Raw genomic sequence first — 25,444 nt, forward strand, 5'->3', positions numbered from 1 at the left:
TAATATTTGGGGGTAGAGCTAGGTTTGTTTGCTGGTAATCATCAGGTTGCGATTAGTAGGAGGAACATTTGTAGGCTTTTGGCTAGGGTTATTTTTTCACGATGGACCTGATAACTTGTATTTGCCAGGCAGAACAATACAGAGGATATAAGACTATGGGCAATTATTAGGGCTGTGTCTCCTATACAACTTCAAGGTGTTCGGGTAAGGATAGCAAAGTGCTATGTGGCTGACAGAAGAGTATGCAGTGAGTGATTTTAGGTCTGTCTGGCATAAGCAAATGGAGCTGGTTATAATTATGCCTCATAGGGACAATAGAATGAGTGGATACCCTACGAAGTCTGTTACGGGGTTTCAAATTATTATAATTTGTATATCGTAGTATACCATAGCATCCAAATTTTAGTAGTGCTGGCAGCATAGCCAGAGCTATGAAGCCTGCAATAGGGGCCTCTTCATGTGCTTTAGGTAGTCAAAGGTGGAGGCCATAAAATGGTATTTTTACTATAAAGGCAACTATGCATACTAACCATATGAAACCATTGGATCAAGAGTTGGATACTGATTGGGCTCAGCAATAGAATATTTAAAGGTCCTATTGTATTTTGAATGCAGACAAGTATTCCTAAGAGGGGGAGAGACCTTACTAGGGTATAAAATGAATAGAGACTTGTCTTAACGTGTTCTGCTTGGTTTCCTCTTTGGGTAATGATAATGAGTGTTGAAACCAGTGTTGCTCAAAATAGAATATATAAAAGAATGAATTTTATGGCAGTAAATGATATAATTAAAGTACTTATAGTATGACTAGCAGTGATAATATTTTTTTTTCTGGTAGAGATTCTTTTAATACGAGGTGTTGACTATTAGTTTAAGGGGTCATAATCACGTAGTTAAAATCAGTGGTGGTGTCCATAGGGAGCGGGAGAAAACTAGTGAGAAATTGAGGCTGTTATCATTTATTAAGGAGGAGTAGGCTTGTGAGTCTAATTAGTAGGCTGTGCGTGGTGGTGTTAATTCAGATTAACCTGGTGATCAGGTTAGTGGTATTGTTGCTGACCATAATCTTGGCCTTCTCTGCCCGCTGAAGCTAAATTAAAGGACATGGAGACAGAGTCTGGAGGAAATAGAAAGCTGGCTCCAATTCTCAGCTGACAGAGTGGGGAACCCAGCAGGCTCATACCTCAAGACCTGTGCCGGCCCCCTTTGACGAGTCTAGGGTCTCATAGAAAGAAGGGCTCACAGTCAGGAGGCAGTATGATAAACAAAGGGAATAGGACTTTGAATTCTTCCTCTTGCATTTATTCACAGTCGCATCAGTTCAGTTCAGTTGCTCAGTCATGTCTGACTGATGATGGGAAAGACTGAAGGCGGGAGGAGAAGGGGACGACAGAGGATGAGATGGTTGGATGACATCACTAACTCAATGGACATGGGTTTGAGTAAACTCCAGGAGTCGGTGATGGACAGGGAGGCCTGGTGTGCTGCAGTCCATGGGGTCGTGAAGACTCGGACACGACTGAGCGAGTGAACTGAACTGAAACCACTGCAGTAGATTGTTCCAAGTGTGTAGCCCAGAGCGTTCTGCCTGAGAGAGTTGAGATCACACAGGTAAAACGTGTAACAGTTCACAGGGTGCTCAGGACAGTGGAACTGAGAGCCCTTCCTGGACAGCCAGGACCCTGAGCAGCGATGAAAGCCTCGCCCCCTTATGGTCCCAGGGAGAAGGAAGCTGATCGGCCTGCAGGCCGGTCTGAGACACTACTGGGAAATCACTGTCAACCCTGACCACTGGAGCGGCCCAGCGGGTCCATCCGCTCGGGCCCCACTGAGCCCCTGCCCCACACCCATCTGGAGACTCCTTCCAGGCCGTCGTGACGGGAATCTGTGCTGGGAACTCAGCAGAAAGGGCATGAGGGCAGCTGGGACGTTCCTTCATCGAGGACGTGACATCGCCAGGTACACTGAGGTCACGCAGGTGGTGGGGAGGCCGTTTCCGATGGTGGTCTGTGCTGAGAAGGACACAGGACTCGGGGAGGCAGGGGCTGACGGGCGGCGAGTCCAGAGAGGTGCTTTCTTAGAGGAGGGGACATGCTCAGACAGAAAAGCATCTGGGCCCGGAGCTCCAGCAGGGCCGGCCGGCGGGTGAGGAGGGCAAGCCCGGGGCTCAGCCCCAGAAGTGGTGCATCTGGCCTCTGGTAGAGTTTCTGCCCCCCAAGGACTGGGGTTATTGTCTGTCTCCTCACGGCTGTCCCGTGCCTGGAACACGACCTGGCCAGAGGCAGGTGCTAAGCAAATATCTGTGAATGAGTAGACGGTCCGAGTGTGGAGATGCACAGGACAGGCGGCATCAGGCTGCAGAGTGGGGCTTAAGTAGATTAGGAGGTCGAGCCGGGAGAGAGGCGTACAGGGTTTCTGAGTCTGGACTCCCAGCCCCCTTGGGCTCAGCTCCACCCAAGCCCGTCTGTTCCCCAGACCCTCTGTTTTCTACGGTACATCCCCTCTGGCCTTCACTCACCTGCGTGTCCTGCCCTGCATGACATAAAAGCATCTCCAAGTCTCTTCCTCCCACCTGTGCCTGAAGCCTCTTTATGCTTAAGCTGGTGGATCCCAAGGGCGCCCCCTGAGATGGGGCCCCTTCCCTGCCCGGGGACGGTTGCTCCTTGTCTGTGCCGTAGACTCTGCTCTCTGCAGTTGTCTGCCTGTTCGGGTCTCTGCCTGACCCAAGTCCAGGAGTGTTCATGGGTCAGTGTGTCCCCGCTGAGTCTAGCAATCCGCCAGGCTGAGTCCTGCTGGCCTGCATCATAACACTGCCATTTCCTGGTGACATGGGGCCCACCCTGGAGCACCGCTGAAAACGTGTCCACTGGTCTCAGCTGGACCTCGATGTTGGCCCGGGAGCCAGAAGGTCAGTGGTGTTGGTGCCTGTGGGCATGGCTGCCATCACAAGCCTTCTCCTTGGGGCTCAGCAGCTGAGCCGTCAGGGCGTGTGCAGAACGTCTACCGACCGGCACAGGGGGTAAGAGCTGGGCATTAGAGAGCGGAGGCACCGACGTTGGGCCTGCCCTCCATTAGGACACCTTCCGGCCTCCTGGGCTCTGTTTTGTCCGACCTTCAAGGAATGGGCAGAGCTGCTGCACTCATCCTGGCCCACCCGCTCCAGAGCTGCCCTCACAGACCTCCCCTGCATTGGGATCTGACCACTACATTCCTGGTCCCAGCACCAAGCCAGGGCGTCCCGGGGCCCCTTCAATTAAAGGGTCAGGGGAAGCAGAGCCGCTTTGTTTAGATCTGGAGGGGGAGTCGTGTGGGTAGAGTTCTCATTTCCCCCAGCGACAGTTGTGGCTTACGGTGCCCAGGGCTCACAGCTAGCCTGTGGGCCACCGTGGGACCCCGTCTCCTGTCGGCCCCTCTTCTGACTGCTTGGTCCATGTTCTGACTGCTCGGGCCTTGGTGCTCCTGGGTTGAGTGTCTATTGTAATTGGCTAGGGTCTGCTCCTTTTTTTTTTATTTTTTTCTCAGTTTTTTTTTTTTTTTTTTTTTGGAAGTATAGCTGGTTTACAATGTGTTAATTTCTGCTCATAGCTCAGAGATACACTTATACACACATATACATTCTTTTTAAAAATATTCTTTTGTAGTTTATCATTGGACACTGAATATTGTTCTCTGCTATGCAGCAGGGCCTTCTTTAACCATTCTACTTACAAAAGCTACATCTGCTAACCCCAGCCTCCCACTCTGGCCCTCCACCACCCCCTCCTCCTTGGAGAGTGCCAGTCTGTTCCCTCTGTCCTTGAGTCCATTTCTGTTTCATGTGTGTGTGCTCAGGTGTTCAGTTGTGTCTGATTCTTTGTGACCCCATGGACTGTAGCCTACCAGGCTCTTCTGTCCATAGGATTCTCCAAGCAAGAATTCACCGCTGGGTAAGTGCAGGCTTGTGGTGACTCTGACCTGTCTCAGACCTCTCAGAGTCCATCCACCGGGTGAGTGCACGCTTGTGGTCACTCTGGTCTGTCACAGACCTGTCAGATGTCATCTGCTGGGTGACTGCAGGCTTGTGGTCACTCTGGTCTGTCACAGACCTCTCAGAGGCTGTTCTCTGTGTGAGTGCAGACTCATAGTCACTATGGCCTGTCACAGACCTCTCAGAGGCCATCTTCTGGGTGAGTGTAGGCTCGTGGTCACTCTGGTCTGTCACAGACCTATCAGAGGCCATCTGCTGGGTGAATTCATGCTTGTGGTCACCCTGGGTTCTCACAGACCTATATCAGAGGCCATCTGCTGGGTGAGTGCAGGCTCGTGGTCACTCGGACCTGTCACAGACCTATCAGAGGCTGTCTGCTGGGTGAATGCATGCTTTTGGTCACTCTGGTCCATCACAGACCTATCAGAGGCCATCCACTGTGTGAGTGCAGGCTCGGGGTTACTCTGGTCTGTCACAGACCTATCAGATGCCATCCACTGGATGAATGCACGATTGTGGTCACTCTGGTCTGTCACAGACTTCTCAGAGGCTGTCTGTTGTGAGTACAGGCTCATGGTTGCTTTAGTCTGTCACTGACCTCTCAGAAGCCATCTGCAGGGTGAATGTGGGCTCCTGGTCACTCTGGTGCACAGTTTCCACAGGGCTGTCGAGAGGCACTGTGTGGCTGCCCCAGCTGCGGGCCACTTATAGCACTCTTGCTGCCCCAAGCTACGTCTGGAGAAGGCTAATCCCAATGAGAAGCTACTTTCAGACTTCAGCTCACATCCCAGGAACTAGTCTTCCAGCCTAAGCAGGTCACTCGGGGTTTCCTGTGTTAGTGCTCACAGCTCACACCCCCTAGAGAGTGGGCTGGTTCTGGGGACACATGTCCTTTGCTGCTAAAAGTGGCATTAGACTGTGTTCCCAGGGATGGACCACAAGGGGTGATGGGAGAATGTCTGCCCTAACTGCTTGGAGGCACTGTGCCCCCGGCCCCTGCCTTCTCCACACTCAGGTATGGAATGTGGGAGAGCAGAAGGGGGAACCTGGGTCCCAGTGAGACCCTCTCAGCAAAGCTGGGCCTGGGTCATGCTTGGAGGGTGTGACCGAGAGTTTGATGGACAGGACGCCACATTTAGAGGGCCTCCTGCAGTGTAGGTTTCAGGGCTAGATAGCAACTAAGTGCAGAGCATGGTGGCTGAGCTGACGAATGTGGATCCTGCAGGCTGAACGCTGAGCTCTGAATTTTGGAAGGTGGTCTGGAGTCACAGGACATGCTTGCTCTCTCTGCTGAGATGATCTCAATGGGGACCCAGGTTCCCCCTCCTACTCTCTAGAAGCTATCAAACTGAAGCCACTCCTCATGGTGAGCTCTGAGGAACCTCAGGAAAGAGAAGAATACCTGCTTTCCAGCAGCCATCAGACTGCAGCCACTCCCCACTGTGATCACTGAGGAAACTCAGGAAGGAGAAGTCAGGATGCTGGTCCCAGGTGGTAAGGTGTGTATCAACGGGGATGATTTCAGTGAGATGGCTAGTGCATCTTCCCACACATAGAAAAGTGCTAAGTTCCTTAACTTTAGATGTTGCCGCCTGGTTTTGAAGTCCGAGAAGATTTGTACTGTATAAAACAACTATCAACACCTGTATTATAATATTATTATGTCTATCCATATGAAGTAGAGACTTTCCAAAGGACAACAAAGACAAATCTGAACATTCAGAACAGAGGCACCAGTGGTGGGCACTCCCCAAAAGATGCAACTAGTGGGGCAATAAGAACACTCATCACCCCTTTTCCCATAAGCTTGTGGAATGGACACTGTCTCTGGGGAATTGTTACAGGGAAGAACAAAATCTGACTCCATGTTGAATGTTTTACTTTAACCTTTGCTTCCTGTTGTTCTGTTTTCTATAGGGATGCTGTCCATACATAAAGGCCTGCCTCAGGAAACCCCGCCCCTCTGCCTCTGTCCAGGACCTGTCCACCTGTGGATGGCTACAGGAGGGAGAAAGTAACACATCTCCTCCCGAGACTGGCCATTCCAGGAGATGTTTGCCAGATTAATGGCCTTTTTACTTTATTTCCTCACCTCCAAGCTCTGTGTTCTATAGAAGACACTGGCATCCAGACCCTGACAAGATGGTTTCTTCGAGATATTAGTCTGCTATCTTCTCAGTCTGCCAGCTTTCCAAGTAAAGTCATATTCCTTGCTCAGCACCTCACCTCTGATTTATCGCCCTGTTGTGAGGCATGCAGAGCGAGCCTGGGCTTGGTAACAATCCCACATGACTTGCAGTCAAAAAATCAGAACATAAAATGGAAGCAATATTGTAAGAGATTCAATAAAGACTCTGAAAATGGACCATATAAAAAGATCTGAAACCAAACTCCAGAAGGAACTCAGTGGTTGTCCAAAATATTTAGAAAGAATTCAGTACCCCTCTTGCCCATACCCTTTGAAGTCACACTGAACAGTTAAGACCTGTCCACTCAGGACACCCTCTCCAGACCCCAGCTGAAGGTGCTCTGTCCCCAGTGCCCTCCTGGGTCTCAGGAGTAGAAGAAACACGGCCTGGGGGTCTCTTCTCTGGTCCAGGGGAGCGTCACACCAGCCACACTATCTCCCTGCCCATAATAAGTAAGGAGGGTTGTCAGCACCTGGGCACGTGATGCTGTGGGTACCTGGACTGCCTTGTCCTTTTGAGATTTGGTATGAAGACCACACAGAAGGGGAACCAGCAAAGAAGGTTCCAGGGAGCAGTGAACCCCTCTTCACAGGGACCCTGTGAGAACCAAGACTCACTCTGCCCACCCTGCTCTGTCTTTTCGGAACTGGCCTTTGCCATTCTCTGGGCAGGAGGTGGGAAGGACAACCCGGTCTCGCTTCCACATCCTGAGACCCAGGTGGGCACCAGGGGAAGCAGCCCTCCACTTGGGGTCCAGAGAGGGTGCCCTGAACTCACAGGGCCTAACCAGTCAGTGAGGCTGGCCCTCGTCCACAGTGCACTGACCTGCTGCAGGGTCTCGGGTTCCCTGGCATCCAGCTCACCCATTGCCAAACCCAGCTTGGTGTCTTGGGGGCCCCTCACTGGCGGGCACCCAGCAGGTGAAAGCTGCATGCCCAGCGAGAAGGAGGAGAAGCCAGTGGGGCAGGGGTCCAGTTTGGAGTGTCCCAGGCCCCTCTGCTCCCCCAGGAACACCCAGCCCCGCCTGCCTTGGCCTTGCTCCTCTTTAGTGTCTTTGTAGCTGATGCTGCCAAATATCTTCCTCTGGAAAAGAAGGCTCCATGACCGTGGAAGGGGTGGAGGTGAGGAATTGCTATATCCCTAAACCCAGAGAGCTTCAGAACTAACTCCCCTGAGCCCTGAACATACTGCCTGTTACATCTGTACCAACCGAGGCCAAGATCCAGGCAGATTCTCTGTGGAAACACTTTTCTGTCTAACAAGAGAGGATTTGTTAACACACTGCTGAACCCCGAGACGTGGAATGTGCTGTAACTGTGGAGACTGCAGGGAAGGTGTTTGAGAGGCTTCTTCCCGGGCGGTTCCCCGAGGCGCCTGGAGTTACTGGACCCAGAGGCGGAGCACTCACGCTTCTCTCCTCGCTGTAGGCCAGACGGTGCCCCCAACCACACAGCCCTGCTCCTCTGCCTCCCTGAGTTCAACAGAAACCCCCCAGTCATGAGTCCAAAGCACAGTCTTCTTGGTGAGCAGAGCAGAGGCCGGTGGTAAGGCGGGTGGAGGATGAAAGCTTCTTTCTAGAGGAAAAACACGGACGTGTGTTCCCGTCTGTGGTGGCCGGATGCTGGAGTAAATTGGTGTTCCCCACACATTTATGGGTGGGTTTTAGTTTCTGTGTTTTCTAAGTTTGTTCTTTTTTAAACAGGTGCATATTATGAGAAGATTTTGCAATCAACCATGAGCACTTGCAAAATAAGATCTTATGTTTTTGCTTTTCCTAAAATGTTGCCATTTTCTATGGTGACAGATGAACCGCCTCTTAATTTTAAGTATTCATTTAATTGGCTGCACTGGGTCTTAGCTGTGGCATGCAGGGCCTTCAGTTGCAGCGTGTGGGAAATAGTGCCCTGACCAGGGCTTGAATGTGGCCCCCTGTGCTGGGAGCTCAGAGTCCTAGCCTCTGGATCAGCAGAGAATGCTGCGATCTCCTACTTAAAGCAAGGTTATTTACTTATTTTCGGCTTGCTGGGTCTTCGCTGCTGTGCGGGCTTGTCTTTGGCTGTCGGGCGTGAGGGCTGCTCTCTCGTTTCTGCACTGAACTTCTCCCTGTGGCGGCTGCTCTGGTTGGGTAGCAGAGACTCTAGGCTCTTGGGCTGCAGTAGTTGTGAACGGACTTAGTTGCTCCACGGCACGTGGGGTCTTCCCAAATCAGGCATTGAACCCGAGTCTCCTGCATTGGCAGGTGGATTCTTAACCACAACACCGCTGAGGGAGTCATTCCCCTCCCCGCTTCCTGCCAATATTCCCCTGTAAAAAAAGGCTATAAATAATCTGTTTAGTAAGTTTTCAGAAGTCTGAGCTCTGGGGTCAGCATCTGTGGTGTCATTCTCCCAAAGGCATCTTGGCTTCAGATACTGGCTGGGCTCATGAGTCCAGTAAGCAGGGCAGGTCTGGTGGCTGAAGACAGGCTTGACCTCTGGAGCTCTGCCCTCACTGACTCACCCAGGGTCCCCGAGCCCCGGCAGACAAGCAGAGCCGTGAGCCGGCGGGGCTGGTACAGCCACGGGGCCACCGTGGTCAGGGTGGAGCGTGCAGCGGAGGCAGCTTGCTGTCCGTCCCATGATTGCTGGTGTCCTGTGTGCCCGTGCAGGGCAGTCACGGTGTCAGGTGGGGCCTGGCCGCTGTCCTGGGGACAGGATGGGACCTTAGAGAGCTCGCATCCCCACGCCCCATCTCCCAGCTCTGATTCAGATCCTGGCTTGTGGCTACTGGCAGCTCCTTGGGCTGGGAGGCTGTGTAAAGCACCAGCCTCCTTGCTCAAGGTCAGCTGAGACCCCCAGCTCTGGGGTCACACACCATCTGTGCCACCACCCAGGTCATCCCACTTCTGTGAGGGAGGGCCTGTGTGGGGCTGTGGGTGATGGGGGATTTGGGGGTATGGTGGGCTGGCCCCAGGAGTCAGCTTTTTGAGGGGAGCGGAGCGGAGGGGAGGAGAGGGAGAAGCTTTGACATGTTCAGGGTTCCAGGGGATTCCAGTCCCAGCTCTGGTGGGAGGTGCAGCTGAGAAGCCCCTGCAGGTTTCTGGGTCCCCACCGCTTTTCAGTTGAAGTCCCTCTGCCCACAGTACCCCTAACTCTCCCTCCCGTGGCCCCGGCCTGAAGCCACACAACATGGGGAGTTTACGTGGCTTCCCTTCCTGTAGGAATTCCAAGCCACAGACAAACACGTTCCTTTAAGAAAGCATAGAAACCAGAAAATAATAGTCGGTGGTTATCACTGATGCGGTTCATGTAGAGACGCTTCACAAGCCTGGCACACGGAGGGGACTGAGGGCCCTTTCCCCGAGTCCTGGACTTCTCACCCTCCGTCCCCCGCCCCGTGGCCCACTCTCCACTTGGTGTCTTCTGGTGGCCGGGCGGACTTCAGCCTCTTGAACCCCTTCTGGAAGGATCAGGCCAGGGCAGAGGTCATTCACAGAGGAGAGGCTGTGGTCGACCTTAAGAACCCCATTGCCCCTACTCTGTGTTGGAGCTCAGTTCCATGTCTGAGCAAGCGTGGCTTCCTGGTGCTGTCCCCACCCTCACTCACCCAGGGTGGGGGGGCTTTGTGTCCACCTTCTCCCCTCGTGCAGCCCAGTCACCCCGGGACCTGTGCTGTGTGTGCATCTGCTCGGCTCACAGCGCACCCCGGGGCCCATCAGACTTCACTCATGACAGGGAAGTGTAAGGACGAACTATTCCATGGTTAACCATTTCAAGGTCGTGACAGCGTTGCCCAGAGCGCACGGTCACAGGTACGAGGCCCATGCAGAGAGAAGCTGCGGTGTGGGCTTCAAGGACCCTCCGTGTAGGGGTGGGATTGGGGCGGACAGGGATTTCCTGCAAACGCGGCTCCAGGCTCTGTTCTCTGCAGGGGGACAACTGTGGGCACTGCCTGTCTGTGGAGGGGCCCTGGGGCTGCCCAGCTCAGCAGGAACGGCAAGGGTGGGAAGAGAGGTCACCCTCCCTTCGCATCCCTGACCTCACACCCCCTCATCAGGGCAGCTCAGTGCCTAAATAGCCCCTTCCTCATATAGCTCTGAAGACCTGGAAGTTGTGGGGGCTGGAGGACATGCAGAAAACAAAATTCTGTAAAGCAATTATCCTTCTATTAAAAAATAAAAAAGATTAAAGAAAAAACACAAAGAACAGCAAAGGTGTGGCTTGCGTTCTCAGCCAGCCTCTGCCAGATTCTGCCTGTGCTTCCTCATCAGATCAAAATGCTGGTGCTCCGACCTCGTATCACAGATGAATAGAGAGAGAATAGAGAGAACAGAGACACAGAGAGGTTGAGCATCTTGCCCCAGCTCACATAGCTGCTGAGGGCAGGGCTGAGAACTGGACCCCTGTGGTCGACTCTGGAGTCCAGATGCTGTGATGACCCTGAGGGAGCAGCAGAGACCAGACGGCCCATGCTGAGCCAGGCGCGCGCACACACACACGTGCACGTGGACTTCACCTTTGTAGCTACAGAAGTCAGAGGGAACCAGAGGGCTACCAGCAGAGGGCAAAGGAGAGTCGAGGTCTATAAGGAGGAGAGGGGGGCACTTCCCAGGAGGCCAGGGAACCCCTTTCCTGGTGAGTCTGTCTCAAAACCTTCATTCCTCTCCCTGGACACAGGAACTGACTGTCCAGTGACCTAACTGACTTGGCTACAGAATGATGCCTTCCCAGGGGATCAGCTATGACTGGACTCCACTGTGGTCAGTGATAAGGGGGGCATGAGTACATAGTCTGGGCTTCAGATTTGTTTGGAGACAAAATTTATTAGAAGAGGAGTACTAAAAAACCACGAAGGCAATTGGCATGAACATCTCCAGAACACTTAAGGAACCTTCTGCTGTTTATCTATCTCCTCTCCTGTCACGAAAGTGGAAGGTCCATTTAACAAGTAATTATGTGGTTATCACACTCTTTCTTTAAAATATTTATCATATATTTACTTATTCGGCTGTGCTGTGTCTTAGTTGCAGCCTGTGGGAGCTAGTTCCCCAATCACGTATTGAACAAGGGTCTCTGCTTTGGAGTCTTGGCAACTGGACCACATGGGAAGTCTCTTCTCTTACTCTTGTGGACAGTAACGGGTCTCAGACCTCTTCGGAGGCCCCCTTAGAGTTGAGGCATGGGGGGACTGCTGTAATCCTCCTGTGGCTAAGGTGTGGTTTGTTGGTCATGACTCACTCACACTCCTTACAAACATAGGGCTACTCCACTGTGTGTGTCCTCCGGTGTCTGATGAGGACGGACTTCCAACTGAAGCTTCGCCCACACTCCCCGCAAACATAGGGCTTCTGCCCTGTGTGTGTCCTCTGGTGGGTGATGAGAGTTGACTTATCACTGAAGCTTCACCCATACTCCCTGCAAACATCGGGCTTCTCCCCTGTGTGCGTCCTCTGGTGGGTGACGAGGACGGACTTCCGACTGAAGCTTCACTCACACTCCCTGCAAACATAGGGCTTCTCCCCTGTGTGTGTCCTCTGGTGTCTGATGAGGGCAGACTTCCGGCTGAAGCTTCGACCACACTCCCTGCAAAAATAGGGCTTCTCCCCTGTGTGTGTGCTCTGATGTCTGATGAGATGGGACTTCTGACTGAAGCTTCGCCCACACTCCCCGCAAACATAGGGTTTCTCCCCTGTGTGTGTCCTCTGGTGTCTGATGAGATGGGACTTCTGATGGAAGCTTCGTCCACACTGCCCACAAACGTAGGTCTTCTCCCCTCTGTGTGTCCTCTCGTGTGTGCTGAGACTTGACCTGTCCTTGGAGCCTTGCCCACACTCTCCGTAAGGGAACCTCATAATCCCAGAGACCCCTGCCCCCATGAGCAATGTGCCTGTGTCCTCTGGATTCAGTTTCTGGCTTGTGCTGGGCTCGTCTTTCATTCTCTCATGCACCCCATAACCCCCCATTTGTCCTCCGGTTGAGTAGGAAGAGGCCCTTGATATCCTCTTCAGCTTTATGCTTTCCAGCAATTGTTGGGGCCTGTCCTTGGCCTCCTGACCCTCAGGTTTGTCGCTCGGGATGTGTGGGTCTGCATATCGCTGATTTTGATTGCCTGGGCAGGCATCCTCGGGTTGGAGGAGGTCTCTTTCAGATGGTCTCAGGCGGGGCTGAGAGGGGTGACTGCGTTGGGTGTGTTGGCTGAGGAATTTCTGACTGGAGAAGGCCAGAGAGCAGGAGGCACATGGGTGGATCTTGGGCTTTGGCTCTGCTGAAAGAGGAAGCTTTTGGTCAGGTAGCTGGTTTGCTATGGTCAAGCCCTCCCCACTAATCATCTAAGGGTTGACAGTGCACGATTTGTCTCCCATCGAGTGTGTCTTTATAGTCCACGTTTCCACTCCACTCTTATTCTCTACATCTACAGAAATCCAGGAAGCTTGTGTCAGGGGCCTTTTCTACATATCACCCAGATAGGGACCTTCCAGCAGCATCAGAGGCAACATCTCTCCTGATAGAGGTGGATCTGTAGGGAATTTCCCTGCGTCTAAGTGTCTGAAAAGTCACGTCACAGTGGCCACAGGTATTTACCCTACTGAGGGATAAGACTTGATGACTTAGGTGAAATCTCCTGAGTGGCTCCATGTGAGTAGAAAGGATCTATTAAGTTAGGGGCGCCTGACCTGGAGTTCTCTGCAAATTGGAGGCAGCACAGGGGGTGGTTACAGCAGGTGTGGGTAAATGTGACTTTGTGGCTCCTTGTTCAAAGAGCAGCCTTTGTGCCGATCTCTGCAGGAAGTGGGTTTGAGACTGGATGAGACCGAGCGGCCCAGGTCTCACTGACTACAGGTCTCTGGTGCCTGCTGACCAAACAGGTTCACAAATTGCTCCTCTCTCAGTTTCCCAGAGATCATAAAATAAAGGCATATCCTTTCTCAAACCTCACCAGTACTCATACCTCATTTATTACATTCAGTCTTAGTCCATTTAACGTTCACTAGGAAGCCCAATTTAAAAATACATCTCCAGTCAGACTCTTCACATCCTCACACGAAAGCATCTTCAGACAGCCCACTCTCCCCTCATGTCTGGCAATGAACTGACCTCTGAGGGGGCTCCCCGCTGATGTCTCATCCCCAAAATGAACCTAAGCATCGTCTTAGCACAGAGAACATGCCGCTTGCAGCAGAAAGCCGCGCTGTTGTTCTGTGTTACCCAGGAGGACCCCTGGGGCCTGCACGTGGACACAGACCCTGAGGCTTCCGTGTCCCATCCAGCCTCCTTCCTCGCCCTCTGTGCTTCTTCCAGTGACCCCTTGCATGGTCTCTCTTCCTGGCCCTGGGGCTGCGGCACTGGCTGCTCCCCTGTCTGGAATCCTTCCCCAGGGGTGTTATCTCTGCACAGACCCCGCCGCACCGTCCTGCACCACACAACACCCTTTGCTCACGCTGCCCCGAGGCACGTTCCCTGCGCTGGTTTTCCTCAGAGCACCAGCCCCTGTCTGGTGTGAAGACCCTGCTGCCCCAGGGCAGTGGTTCTGTCTGTTTCATTGTGTGGAGCCCCGTCTGGCACAGAGCATGAATTCACATGACAACAAACTGGAACAGTAACTGAATGCACATCACTGTACATGTGTCACTTCGAAATGGGACAAAATGAGGAAGAAACAGGTAAAGGGCAGAGAGCTCTTAGGTGCAAAAAATGTTGCTTTTTGCTTCTCAGCCTTTCAGCAGAAGGTGATGTTACCCATTTTTTTGCATGAAATATTAAAAATTAGAACTAGCATTTTTAATATAAAAATTTTTCCTAACAATCATATGAAAAGAATAAAATTCTGAGGCATTTTAATTACAACTCTACGGACTTTGGGCTAGATTGTACTCTGCTTCAAAATCGGACCACGGAGGCTTCCAGGATGGGGTCGGTGCTGGAAGAGGGGTGACACTCACCTCTCCTGGTCACAAGCTCATGCTTCCCCCTGCTGTTCTGCTTGATGCCAAGGTCCTGACCATACTCATCCCCGTACCAGACCAGCAGCTCACAGCCCGGCCTGACCACCTGGCAGGTTCCGTAGAAGATCTGCCCGTGATTCTGGAAGGCCACCAGGTTCTGCTCCTTGTCGTCCCAGGCACAGTTCACATACCTGGGGGTGAGGCCAGGAAGGGGAAAGAAATCTCAGTGATGAGTGCCCTCCACTCTCCGACCATGCCCAGCTCCTTGCCTTCCGCCTCTGAGGCCGCCCCTCATGTGGACCTGCTGTTCACACCTTCGACCAGGCCATGTGAATTCCCATGCTTTTCTCTCGTTACCTAATTAGCCATTTTTCCAGAGCCCAGTTCCAGACTCAAATCCACCTGGACTGTCCTTGAGGCTGGTGACCTCCAGCTCCTCTAAACTCTGAACTAAGTTCTCTTCCATCAACAGGACTTGGTGCTCCTTGGCTAACACACAGCCCTCAACACTCAGCCCAGCCTGCCTTCTCTCCTGAGGCTTTCTCCCATCTCCCCACGTGTATCCAGGGTCCTATTTGCTTGCCCACCCCCTCCCACGGAAACTTGGAGAGAGATCTGATATAGCTTGAGACACGGAACACTAATTGTTTGTTCACTGTCTGCCTGCCCTGATGAAATGGAGGTCCTCAGAGAATGGCCCCGCCTAGGGCCATCCTGCCCTCCATTCCTTCTGAGACCTCAGGGCCCACTTCTCACTGGAACCAAGCCTGAGGAGGTTGTTGCCCACATAGAGTCAAGGTCTCCTGTATTAGGTTATCCTGGCGCTGTGTAGTTACTCAAAGATAGAAAAAACTAAGATTACTGTTCTTAAAATCAATTGGCTAATATCTGTTTGCAGTATGTTCTCCAAAAGAACATGGGTTGTGTTATCTGTTTCAGTAACAACGTTCAATGTCTAAACTGAAACATAAAGTGTGTGGTAAGTGTCCAATAATTGAGTTAAAGTGTCCTTGGTGAATCTAGACTCCTCAAGTTGTTTTCAAGTCCACCAGTTTTGTTCAGCATATAGACTTCTATCCTGACAACACAGGCCATATTTTTATTTCCTTCTTTCTAGTGTCTTTTGAAATGAAAGAGCATGATATGGAGGGAAAAGAGGAAGGAAGATGTGAAAGCTGTTGAGGGAGCCGGGTTGAGAAGGAAAGGGGCGTGGCATGAAGGGAGTCTCAGTGTCTACACACTGCAGACTCACTGCACTCACCTCATCCAGTTGGCCCAAGACTTGTCCTTTCCATCCACATACTCGTAGCAGTTCCTCCCTTTGGTGATCTGAGTGTCAGAGAAAGAGTTACAAGCTTCCCTCTTTCTTCTATTTGTTTTTTGGTAGGAAGCAATAGAAGAGCGATTTCCCTCTGTAGTCATTGGTGCTTTTCAGCCTGCATGGATTCAACTGCCAGTTGGACCACACGGTAAGCCCCTTACTCATTATTCCAAGTCTGAGTCTCTTGGTTCATTGAAGGCAAGGGCTCCACAAGGGAGGAGTCACTTCTATGTGTCTCTACACTGTGTTCCCACCTCTCCTCTGACCTTTAGATAGAAGTCCTGTCAGTGTGTACCACGATGTTCCCACCACTCCTCTGACCTTTAGATAGAGGTCCTGAGTGTCTGTACACTGTGGCCCCACCTCTCCTCTGATTCTTAAATAGAGGTCCTGAGTGTCTGTGCACTGTGGTCCCACCTCTCCTCTGACCTTTAGATTGAGGTCCTGAGTGTCTCTACACTGTGGCCCCACCTCTCCTCTGATCCTTAAATAGAGGTCCTGAATATCTGTACACTGTGTTCCCACCTCTCCTCTGACCTTTAGATGGAGGTCCTGAGTGTCTGTACACTGTGGTCCCACCTCTCCTCTGACCTTTAGATAGAGGTCCTGAATATCTGTACACTGTGTTCCCACCTCTCCTCTGACCTTTAGATAGAGGTCCAGTGTTTCTGTACACTGTGGTCCCACCTTTCTCTGACCTTTAGATGGAAGTCCTCTGTGTCTGTACACTGTGTTCCCATCTCTCCTCTGACCTTTAGATAGAGGTCCTGAGTGTCTGTACACTGTGGTCCCACCTTCCTCTGATCTTTAGATAGAGGTCCTGAGTGTCTGTACACTGTGGTCCCACCTCTCCTCTGACCTTTAGATGAAGGTCCTGTGTCCGTACACTGGTCCCACCTCTCTTCTGACCTTTAGTTTGAGGTCCTGACTGTCTGTACACTGCATTCCCACCTCTCCTCTGACCTTTAGATAGAGGTCCTGAGTGTCTCTACACTGTGGTCCCACCTCTCCTCTTACCTTTAAATGGAAGTCCTGTGTTCACGCCCATGGCACACAGTACAGAGGTCTGACTGTGTCACTGCCAACTGTGTTATCACCATCTGTGCCCTCACATGTAGACATGAAGTACCCCCCACCACATACAAGCCATTAGACCCCAGAGGACAGGGAAACGGGTGCTTCTCACCAGCCAGGCATATCAACTGTTGGCCGGCTCTTCATCTTCTGTGATATGGCCCTCATAGGGGCCAAAGTGCAGGCCCAGCAGCAGATCGGACACCTCGTTCCACACTCCAAGCCGAGCGTCAGGGATGCCCGACAGCCTGATGCTTAACCCAGGGGGCAGCATGAGGGCTGAGCGATTGGCATGCCCCTTTTCCACTGCACAGTCCTTTACAAAGGTTGGGGGCCCATGGGCAGCACAGCTGTCGATGAAGAAGTTCTGACAGTCCTCACAATCTGGAGGTGAGAACAGGGATGAGAGGAGGTATAGTGATGTTGCTGGTCGTAATGACCTTCAGAAAGAACTGGGGCATTCATGGAATTTGGCCTCGGTCCTGCACCCCAAGTCAGAGGAAGGGGATGGCCAGGTACCAAATGGTGAGGTGAGGTTAGTGGACCAAGGCCTCGTAGCCCCTTCTCCGTGAGTGGGCCAGCAGGGTCACTCACAGAGGTAGTCGTCATCCTGCGGCTCCCTGACCTCTTGGTACACGTGTCCCTTTCTTTCTCGTAGACTGTACCTCTTCACTCCAGTCTCCTTTCTTCTGAGTTCTAAGATGGAGAACAGAAGCTAAGCAAGGCTGATGGGGTCTGGAGAGTTAGTCCCTGTTTTATCAGAAAGTGTGAATTCTCCTACCTGTCCATCTATACACTTTGTTAAAACTTTCTTACATGTATTTTTCAAACTTTTGCTTTTGTAATTTTATTTTCAATGTTCCATTATTTATTTCTTGACCACACAGCATGGCTTGTGGGATCTTATTTCCCTGACCAGGAATGGAACCCACACCTCCTGCAGTGGAAGCGTGGAGCCTTAACCACTTTACCCCCAGGAAGTCTCTTCTCTATATTTTGTTTCTTCTCCCTTTAACTTCAGGTTCAGGAGACTGAGGCTCCACTGACCACAGGTGCCCAGTTCAGTGATAGCATCCAGCACTTCCCATTAGTAGGTTTAACCCCAAATCTTCTTACTTAGGAAATAGTTCACTGACACATCTGCTCAGAAAATATATCTTAAGGGCACATGACATGTAAGGGCACATGAGCAGAGGTCTGGGCATAAACACTAACAAAGCTTGGTTCCCATTATCACAGCTGGATTTATTGAACTACTTGTATGTGTCAGACTTTTGCATTTAATGTAAGCCTTTCAAGCACCGTATGAGTTATGTATCCTTATCCTCACTTTATAGATAGTAATCAGGACCTCAGACAATGTATAAGATTTTCCCAAGGCCCCAGGGCTAACTTCATGTCTCAGATCAGTCCAGCTTAAACTCCCACCTACCCAAACTCCATGCCACACACCTAGCCCATACTTATTAGTTTTTCTACAGGAATTAGAGGAACTAATTACAGGAACTCCCCAATTTTGTCTTACCGACTTTTTGTCTGGGGTGCTGTCCAGGGGTCCTTGCTTTTCTGTGATGGGACACTGGTTTCTGAGCCTGCTTGGAGCCACTTGTCTTCAGTGATTTTGCTGCTCCTGTCACTTCCTTCAAACTAGATTCCTTACTTAATGGTGCCCTGGATATTCTCTTCCATGTGAGTAAAAGACAACATGCACTTCTTTAGTTTAGGATTTTATGAAGTGTTTTGACATGCATGACTTTAGTTAATATTTTGACAATTCTTGGAAATACCTTTTTTTTGGGGGGGGGGGGGGGGGCGGGGGTTGAACACTGGAGTGTGAAAAACGGACCTAGGTGGATAGTGAATCAAAACTAGAATTCATATCTTAATGTTTTTACCCTTCAACTTTCTGCCTAAAAGTGACAGCAAGCAGGGAGAATAGCTGGAGGTCAGGGAAAGAAGAAGGTAAAGGCTCGAAGAGAGATCCGGGGGGTTTCTATTAATTTGTGGCCCTTTGATGGACGAGGAAGTATGGAAAATTACAGAGGGGAAAAACCACATGTGGAAAATAAAGTGACAAAGCAGTGAGATTAAGAGGAGAAAAGACGATCGGCAGAAACACATTTAGACAATAAAGAAAAAGAGATGAAAGTTGCAGGTTGCCATATCCTAGAGACAATGATTGGAATTAAAGTAGCTGGTCTCATCAGTTCTCCTTGAACAAGGCTGTATGACTAGCTGGTTCTACTCAGTTTCCTGATCCATTAATTGGTATACAGGCTAATATCTAATATTGTAGTGGATATGAAATTTAATAACCTTCAACAAATTATTGAGTGATCTATTTAATACAGTAAGAACGTGAGCGAACATCCCTGGTATCAATTTATTCCCTAAACTGCATCTATATTTGAAGTCTACCTCACAGATACTATCTTCAGCATCCTTTGACCTTTCTACTCCTAGATGAATGCTTAAGTGTGGAGTCACTCATTCACAAAACATTCAGGGGGCCCTCAGGGGCTTTGAGCTGGGCCTGGACTTCTGAGAATGAATGGGTGTGGGCTAGCCTCCCAAAGCTCACAACACAGGGGCAGGCTGAACAAATGATTCCAAACAGGAGAGTTGCCTATTAGAGCTCAGAGGATTAGCTGTTACTCCCTCCTACAGGAATGAGCATTTGAAATGATGCCCAGATGATGATTTTCTACTCAAAAGTGGGTAATCTATGTGATGTCCTTCTGTTACTTTCTTATTTGTTGCTTTTCAGTCATAAACCTGAGGCTTCTCAGGGTTGCGAGTTGCTTCATATTATTGGAGTGGGAGGCTCTGAGGTAGGGATCCTGTCTCCTTCTTCATCTTGGACTGTCCACTCTACAAAGTGCCCAGCATGTCCTTAATCTTCCCTTAGTCAGATGTCTTAGCATATCCCTCCCTAACACAGCACAAAAGAACTGAGGTTGAAAACATCTCTCTGATGAGTGATATAAAGATGTATGAATAAGCTTCATATAACCATGGAAGTTTAATCATTTTGTGAGGAGTTTAGAAAAATTGCTTTGGTTTAGATTGCACTACCAGTGATACTGTGATCTTGGCCATATTATCAATTATTTTTTTTTTTTTTTTTGCCTCAGTTTTGTTATCTCTAATGGTGATAGCTATATACCTACTTATAGGTACTGTAGGATTGTTTTAAGGTTTAAGTAAGTTTATTCACATAAAATGCTTAAAGGCTGAAATATTATGAAAATAATGTAACAACAGAACTGCCTCCTACTGTTGTTGTTCTTACTGACTGTAAAAGTGGTGATGGTATCAGACAGTGTGCTAAAGATGCAGGACAGGAAGGCAGCTGTCTCCAGGACCTCTGTGATTTCTCCTATTCTCACCTGTGACTGGATCCATGAGGAGGATATTTTGACAACAGTATTTGGGAAATACTCACCTTCTGGTGTTTACTGTGCTCCACTCTGAAGGGCACCGGAGAAGGTTTACCTAAAGAATGATGAGAATCAGCGTTTTGCTATGGAAATGTTTCAAAACACTGGGTATTCTAGTTAAAGACACATAATTCTAAGCCAGAGAGTGACAAAAACAATGATTAGCAAAGGAGGAATGGAAGATGATTTCTGTATCATCAACTTCTGTGCTTTCACTGGGAGCATTACATAATTTTCTTAAAATAAAAAAAAAAAAAAAAAACTTCATCTGTGCCTCATCTGATGTTCATAAAGTATCTAATAAATTTAGTAGCCTTTCATGACAAAAGTACTCATCAATGTAGAAATACGAGGAAGTGACTGCAATATAATAAAGGTCACATATTGAAAGTCTACCTCTAACATTCTAGTCATCAGTGAAAAGCTGAAAACTTCTACGATCAAGAAAAAAAGGCAAGGATGCCTGTTATCTATATTTCTGTTCACCATAATATTAGAACTCCTAGCCCGGGCTTTACGTTAGAAATGGAAACAAAAGGCCTCCATTTGGAAAGAAAGAAGTAAAATTATGTCTGTTCACAAGGCCATGGTTTTATGTGCAGAAAAATCTTTAATCCACACACACAAAAATCCTGCACAGAAAGTTGCACGGTACAAAATATACATTCAGATATCTTTCCATGCATGAAGAATGAACATTCCAGAAAGGAAAATAAGAAAACAATCCTATTTATTTTTTATTTTTTTAAACCTATACTGAATAGCTAAATTAAAAAAATGTATATTTATTTTTATTTATTTGTTTGTGCCAGGTCTTTGTTGTGGCATGTGGGATCTAGTTCCCTGACTAGGGACTGAACCCAAGTTCTCTGCACTGGGAGTGTGGAGTCTTAGCCACTGGACAAAAAATCTTATTTATAATAGCATTGAAAAGAATGAAGTAATTAGGAGTAAATTTAAGGAGATGAAAGACTTATATGTTGAAAACGACAAAATACTGTTGAAAGTAATCTGATGTAAATAAATAGATAGAAAAATCAATTCAGAATGGGTTAAAGACCTAAATGCAAGACTTGATAATACTCTTAGAAGAAAACAAGGGTGAAGCTTCACGACACTGAAACAGCAATGATTTCTTAGATATGGTACCAAGTGCACAAGTATTAGTAACAAAGTAAAAATAGACAAATGAGATTAATCTTAAAACCTCTGTGCAGCAAAGGACACTGAACAGAGTTGAAAAGGCCACCTATAGGTGGTAGAAAATACTTCTAAAATATGCCTCTGATAAGAGGTTAATAAGCATACACCAGTATGAAGGCTACCTATAAGCCAGGAAGAGACCCTGATTGACCATGATGGCACGTTGATATCAAATTTCCATGTTCCAGCATTGTAAGAGAACAAATTTCTGTGGTTTGAGTAGTGCAGTCTGCTTTGTTATGGCAGTCTGAGCTGACTAACAGTGAGAGAAGGAATTGAATAGACATTTCTCCAGAGAAAATACACAAAAGGCCAACAAACATATGAAAAGATGCTCAATATTACTAATCAGTAGAGAAATACAAACTGAAACCTTCTGTGATGGGCAATATGTATAAGAAGACAATAGCAAGTTTGGTAAGGATATGGAGAAATTGGAACCCTTATACACTATTGCTGGCAATATAAAATGTTGCAAGCTTTCTAGAAAACAGTATGGAGTTTCTCCAGAAAGTTAGAACTGCTGTATCATCTAGCAATCCCACTCAAGAGTGTGTTTCCATAAAGAATTGAAAGCAAGATATTGAATAAATAGTGGGCACATGTATGGTCACTGCCGCATTTTTCCCAATGGGCAAGATGTGTAAGCAACCTAAATGTTCATTGGTGGATAAAAGATAAAGATTATATATAAGATATATGTATATAAGATTATATATAAGATATATGTTATAGCTCTTATATCCACATGAAGCCTTAAAAAAGATTTCTGTCTTATGCTACCTCATGGATGGGCCTTGATTATATTATACTAAGTGAAATGATCCAATCAAAAAAGACAAATATTGCCCGATTCCACTTCTATGAGGTATCTAAAATAATCACATCCATGGAAACAGAGAATAAAATCGTGGTTGCCAAGGGTTGTGAGGAGGAAGGATTGGAGAATTGTTACTCAGTGGGTTAGGGCTTCTGTTATGCAAGATGTAACATTTCTACAGATTTGTTGTACATCAATGTGTATATATATCCCCGGTGGCTCAGCGGTAAAAAATCCACCTGCAATGCAGGAGATGTAACAGATGCAGGCCCAGTACCTGGGTTGGTAAGATAACCTGGAGCAGGAGATGGCAACCCACTCCAGGATCCTTGCCTAGAGAATCCCATGGACAGAGAAGCCTGGTGGGCTACAGTCTATGGGTACGCAGAGTCAGACATGACTGAGCCATTAGCACTATGGCCACTAACACTAACGTGCACATAAGGTAAATAAAGACGTGCAGGCGTATGGTGAACCGAGGTGTATGTAATCCCTATGAAGAATCTCTCCTTCTGTCAAAACTTTTGCAGACAACCAAATGTTTGCTTTTCATGTCCCTTTCCCTAGTTTTCACAACCTCAGGGAACAGAGGGACTTCCCTGGTGCACAGTGGATGAGAATCTGCCTGCCAATGCAGAGGACGCAGGTTCGATGGCTGGTCTAAAAAGATTCCACTTTCTGCGGGGCATCTAAGCCTGTGTGTCAGAAACTACAGAGCCTGCATGTGCTCTGCAATGAGAAGACACTCACTACAACCTGACAAAGCCCGTTCAAAGCAACAAAGACCCAGTGCAGTCAAAACTAAATAAATAATTTTTAAAAATCTGGGAGAACATAAATCCATAGATGGAGAATCATAGAGCTATCTAAATTGTTTTCTCCAGTCTAGGCAGATTAACTCTTCTAAACTGAGCAGCAGAAGAGGAAGTGAGCTGCTCACATCTATTTTATAATAAGTGCACTTCATTTTGTTTACCTGATGCCATCTCTGGTCAGTGAAATGTTGGAAAGATCAAGGAGAAGAAATAATTCTCTCCAACCCTTTCCCAGAATCAAAATAAATAATTAGTTTAACCTTAGGGTAAGAAGATCACAGGTTTTGTTTTATATACATACATAAATAATGTATCTTGACATAATATGTTAATCATTTCCTCTTTGAAAAGATTTAATCCAATAACCAATGAGATTAGTATTAATCTGTTTGGTGAATTTATTTCTAAGGTTTGTTTAATTGCCTTTCACTAAGAATGTTTATCAAGATAATTCTTTTTTAAAAGAATGATAAATTTTAACCACAAATCTTTTGAGAATTACACTGGAAAACCTATACATTCACGTTCATTCAGGCTAATGTCAATATTCAGCCACAGCCACTATGGAATGCTGAAAATTATGTTTTCCTTGCTAATGGCTGAGATGTAGTTGAGACCTAAGCCCAGGCTGGTTTCAGGAAGACACCTCCAAATCCTCCCGGCCTCTCACCTTGCTGCCTTGGTGTCCATTCTTCATCAGAATCCTCAGTGTCATCTACCTGGGGCTTGATGACCTGCCTGCGGTGAGGCATGAAATCCGGCCGAGTGGCTCTGAACCCTGGAAAGAAGCAAAACATTTGTCCTAAGAAGGAGAAACAAAGCACAGAAGCCATGGGAAGTGTCACAACGTCAGGGAATCAGTGGGATGGGCTGGGGGAGTCTAGAACAAGGCAAGAGGTGAGCTCTGCACTGCAGGGTCAACCTCCCTTTGGTGCAAAACTGTAAACATTTCCTCCAGGTTAGTCTCCACACCAAAGGGAACTGTGAGCAGATGGAGCCACCTAAGAGCGGGCCAAGTGAACACTGAGGGTGAAGACCTGCTTCATGTTTCCCAGGCTCACAGGCACCCAGCACTTCCTATTACCTATAGCAATCAGTGCTTCGTAGTTTCTTTTCACATTCCTATATCGGATTATTTCCCATTTTCCCATCTCTTCCCATTGTTCCTTGCAGAAGTATACGGAGATGTCTTTGAACGCATCTTTGTCCTAAGGAACATAATAGATTTCGTCAGTGATTTACTAATCTAAGTCAGACCTTAGAGCTGAGGCTTCTCCTCCACCTTTTGTGCAGGGAGTAGCCTGAAGCTACTGGATGGTCTGTGTGAGACAGGGATGAAGACTTTCCTTCCCGACTGTGTCCTGCTTAACCGCTCTGTTCTCCCGGCATCTCCCTCAGTGCTCTCCTCTGGAGACCTGTTCGGCCTCAAGGCCATTGGCGTGCTCAAGGCCAAGGTGCCTGTGGAAGAAGAAGGTGCTGAGAGAGCCCAGACCAGTGTCCAGAGCCTGGTCTGTCTTCCTTGGGTGGAGTGTCCAGGGCAGGAAGGTGAGGGGAAAGTCAGGGTGAGGGTACTGGTGGGATGGACGGATCCTGACTAGATATGACAGATCAGCCTAATATGAACTAGATTTGGTTTCTTTGGTTTCCTACAATTCAGCCCCTGTCAGGCGCTGAGGTAAAGTGAAGGGCCAGCAGCCTGCCTGTACCCTGTCAGGCACAAGCGACCAATCCGCGTTGTGACTGAGGCTGTCTGCCCAATAGGCGCCCGGATGGTGGGAGCGTGATGGAGGCCCCGCCCCACCGCTGGGGGATTGGCTGCTCTGTGGGCGTGTCTGTCAAGCCTCTATTGCGCAGGCGCATTGTGGTTGGTTTGTTTGTTTTCAGGCATGGCCTCTTCGGCCTGGATCCTCAAGTTGGCTGGATGTCCTCAGGCTGAATGTTTCTTTCCAGTGCCCTCAACTCGTATATCGGCTCCACCAGACTGTAACCATGCTCTCGGAGTGTATCCTAGGCCCACCTGTGCCCTACCTTATCAAATCCAGTTTTGGCAAGAACTCTTATGTGGTAAGTACTGCATTATTCAAGGGAAATGGTGTAATTAATTACATTCGGATGAGACACAAAATAAACGCCGTATGAATAAAGATTTAAACACAACGCGTGGAATAAGGATGTTAGAAAAAACTTGGAGGATTTTTAACCTGAAAGTGGAAGTGGCACTGATGAGCCATCTGTATATTTAATGTAGGGATGAAAAGCCTTCAGAAATGAGGTATAAGTAGAACCTCAAAGCCTTGCAAGTGTTTTCTGTAAGCTGAGGTATCGATCTGGAGGACTGTGGATCCACTGAGCTGAGTTTGCTTGACAACTACTGGCTTCACAAGGTAAAATGGGGACACTGTTTCTGGCCCTTAGGTAGCTTTGCTCACAGAAAAATAATGTGATTTTCATGTTTTGGAAGCAAAGCGACTGCCTGTAAATTTAGTGTCATGTGGTGGTTGGGAGTCTGGATGGAGAAATGTTACCAGAAAAGTGAGTTTACCTCTTGGTGGGTGTAGAGCCAGAAGGTACAACCCAGCCAAAGCTCATGGGAAGGAAAAGTGTATTACTTGCAGAACTATGGAGTACACCATGGCGCTTTCCACAGCAGGGTCTCTGTAAACCACAGAGTTGGGTAAGCTTTAATCTATTACT

General features: G+C 48.6%; 1 protein-coding gene across 1 annotated transcript; it reads right to left on the reverse strand.

Moving 5' to 3' along the window:
• Positions 1 to 1,935: 1,935 nt before the first annotated feature.
• LOC133052980 (histone-lysine N-methyltransferase PRDM7-like) lies at positions 1,936 to 24,610 on the reverse strand. Its single transcript, XM_061137736.1, is given in 13 exon segments — positions 1,936 to 2,012; positions 8,656 to 8,839; positions 9,515 to 9,594; positions 14,075 to 14,268; positions 15,339 to 15,406; positions 16,585 to 16,856; positions 17,067 to 17,168; positions 17,998 to 18,154; positions 19,918 to 19,967; positions 23,421 to 23,528; positions 23,835 to 23,958; positions 24,166 to 24,208; positions 24,552 to 24,610. Coding segments are annotated over 13 exon segments (1,518 nt in total).
• Positions 24,611 to 25,444: the final 834 nt, after the last annotated feature.

Source organism: Dama dama, chromosome X (genome assembly GCF_033118175.1).
Source record: "Dama dama isolate Ldn47 chromosome X, ASM3311817v1, whole genome shotgun sequence".
NCBI lineage: Eukaryota > Metazoa > Chordata > Mammalia > Artiodactyla > Cervidae > Dama > Dama dama.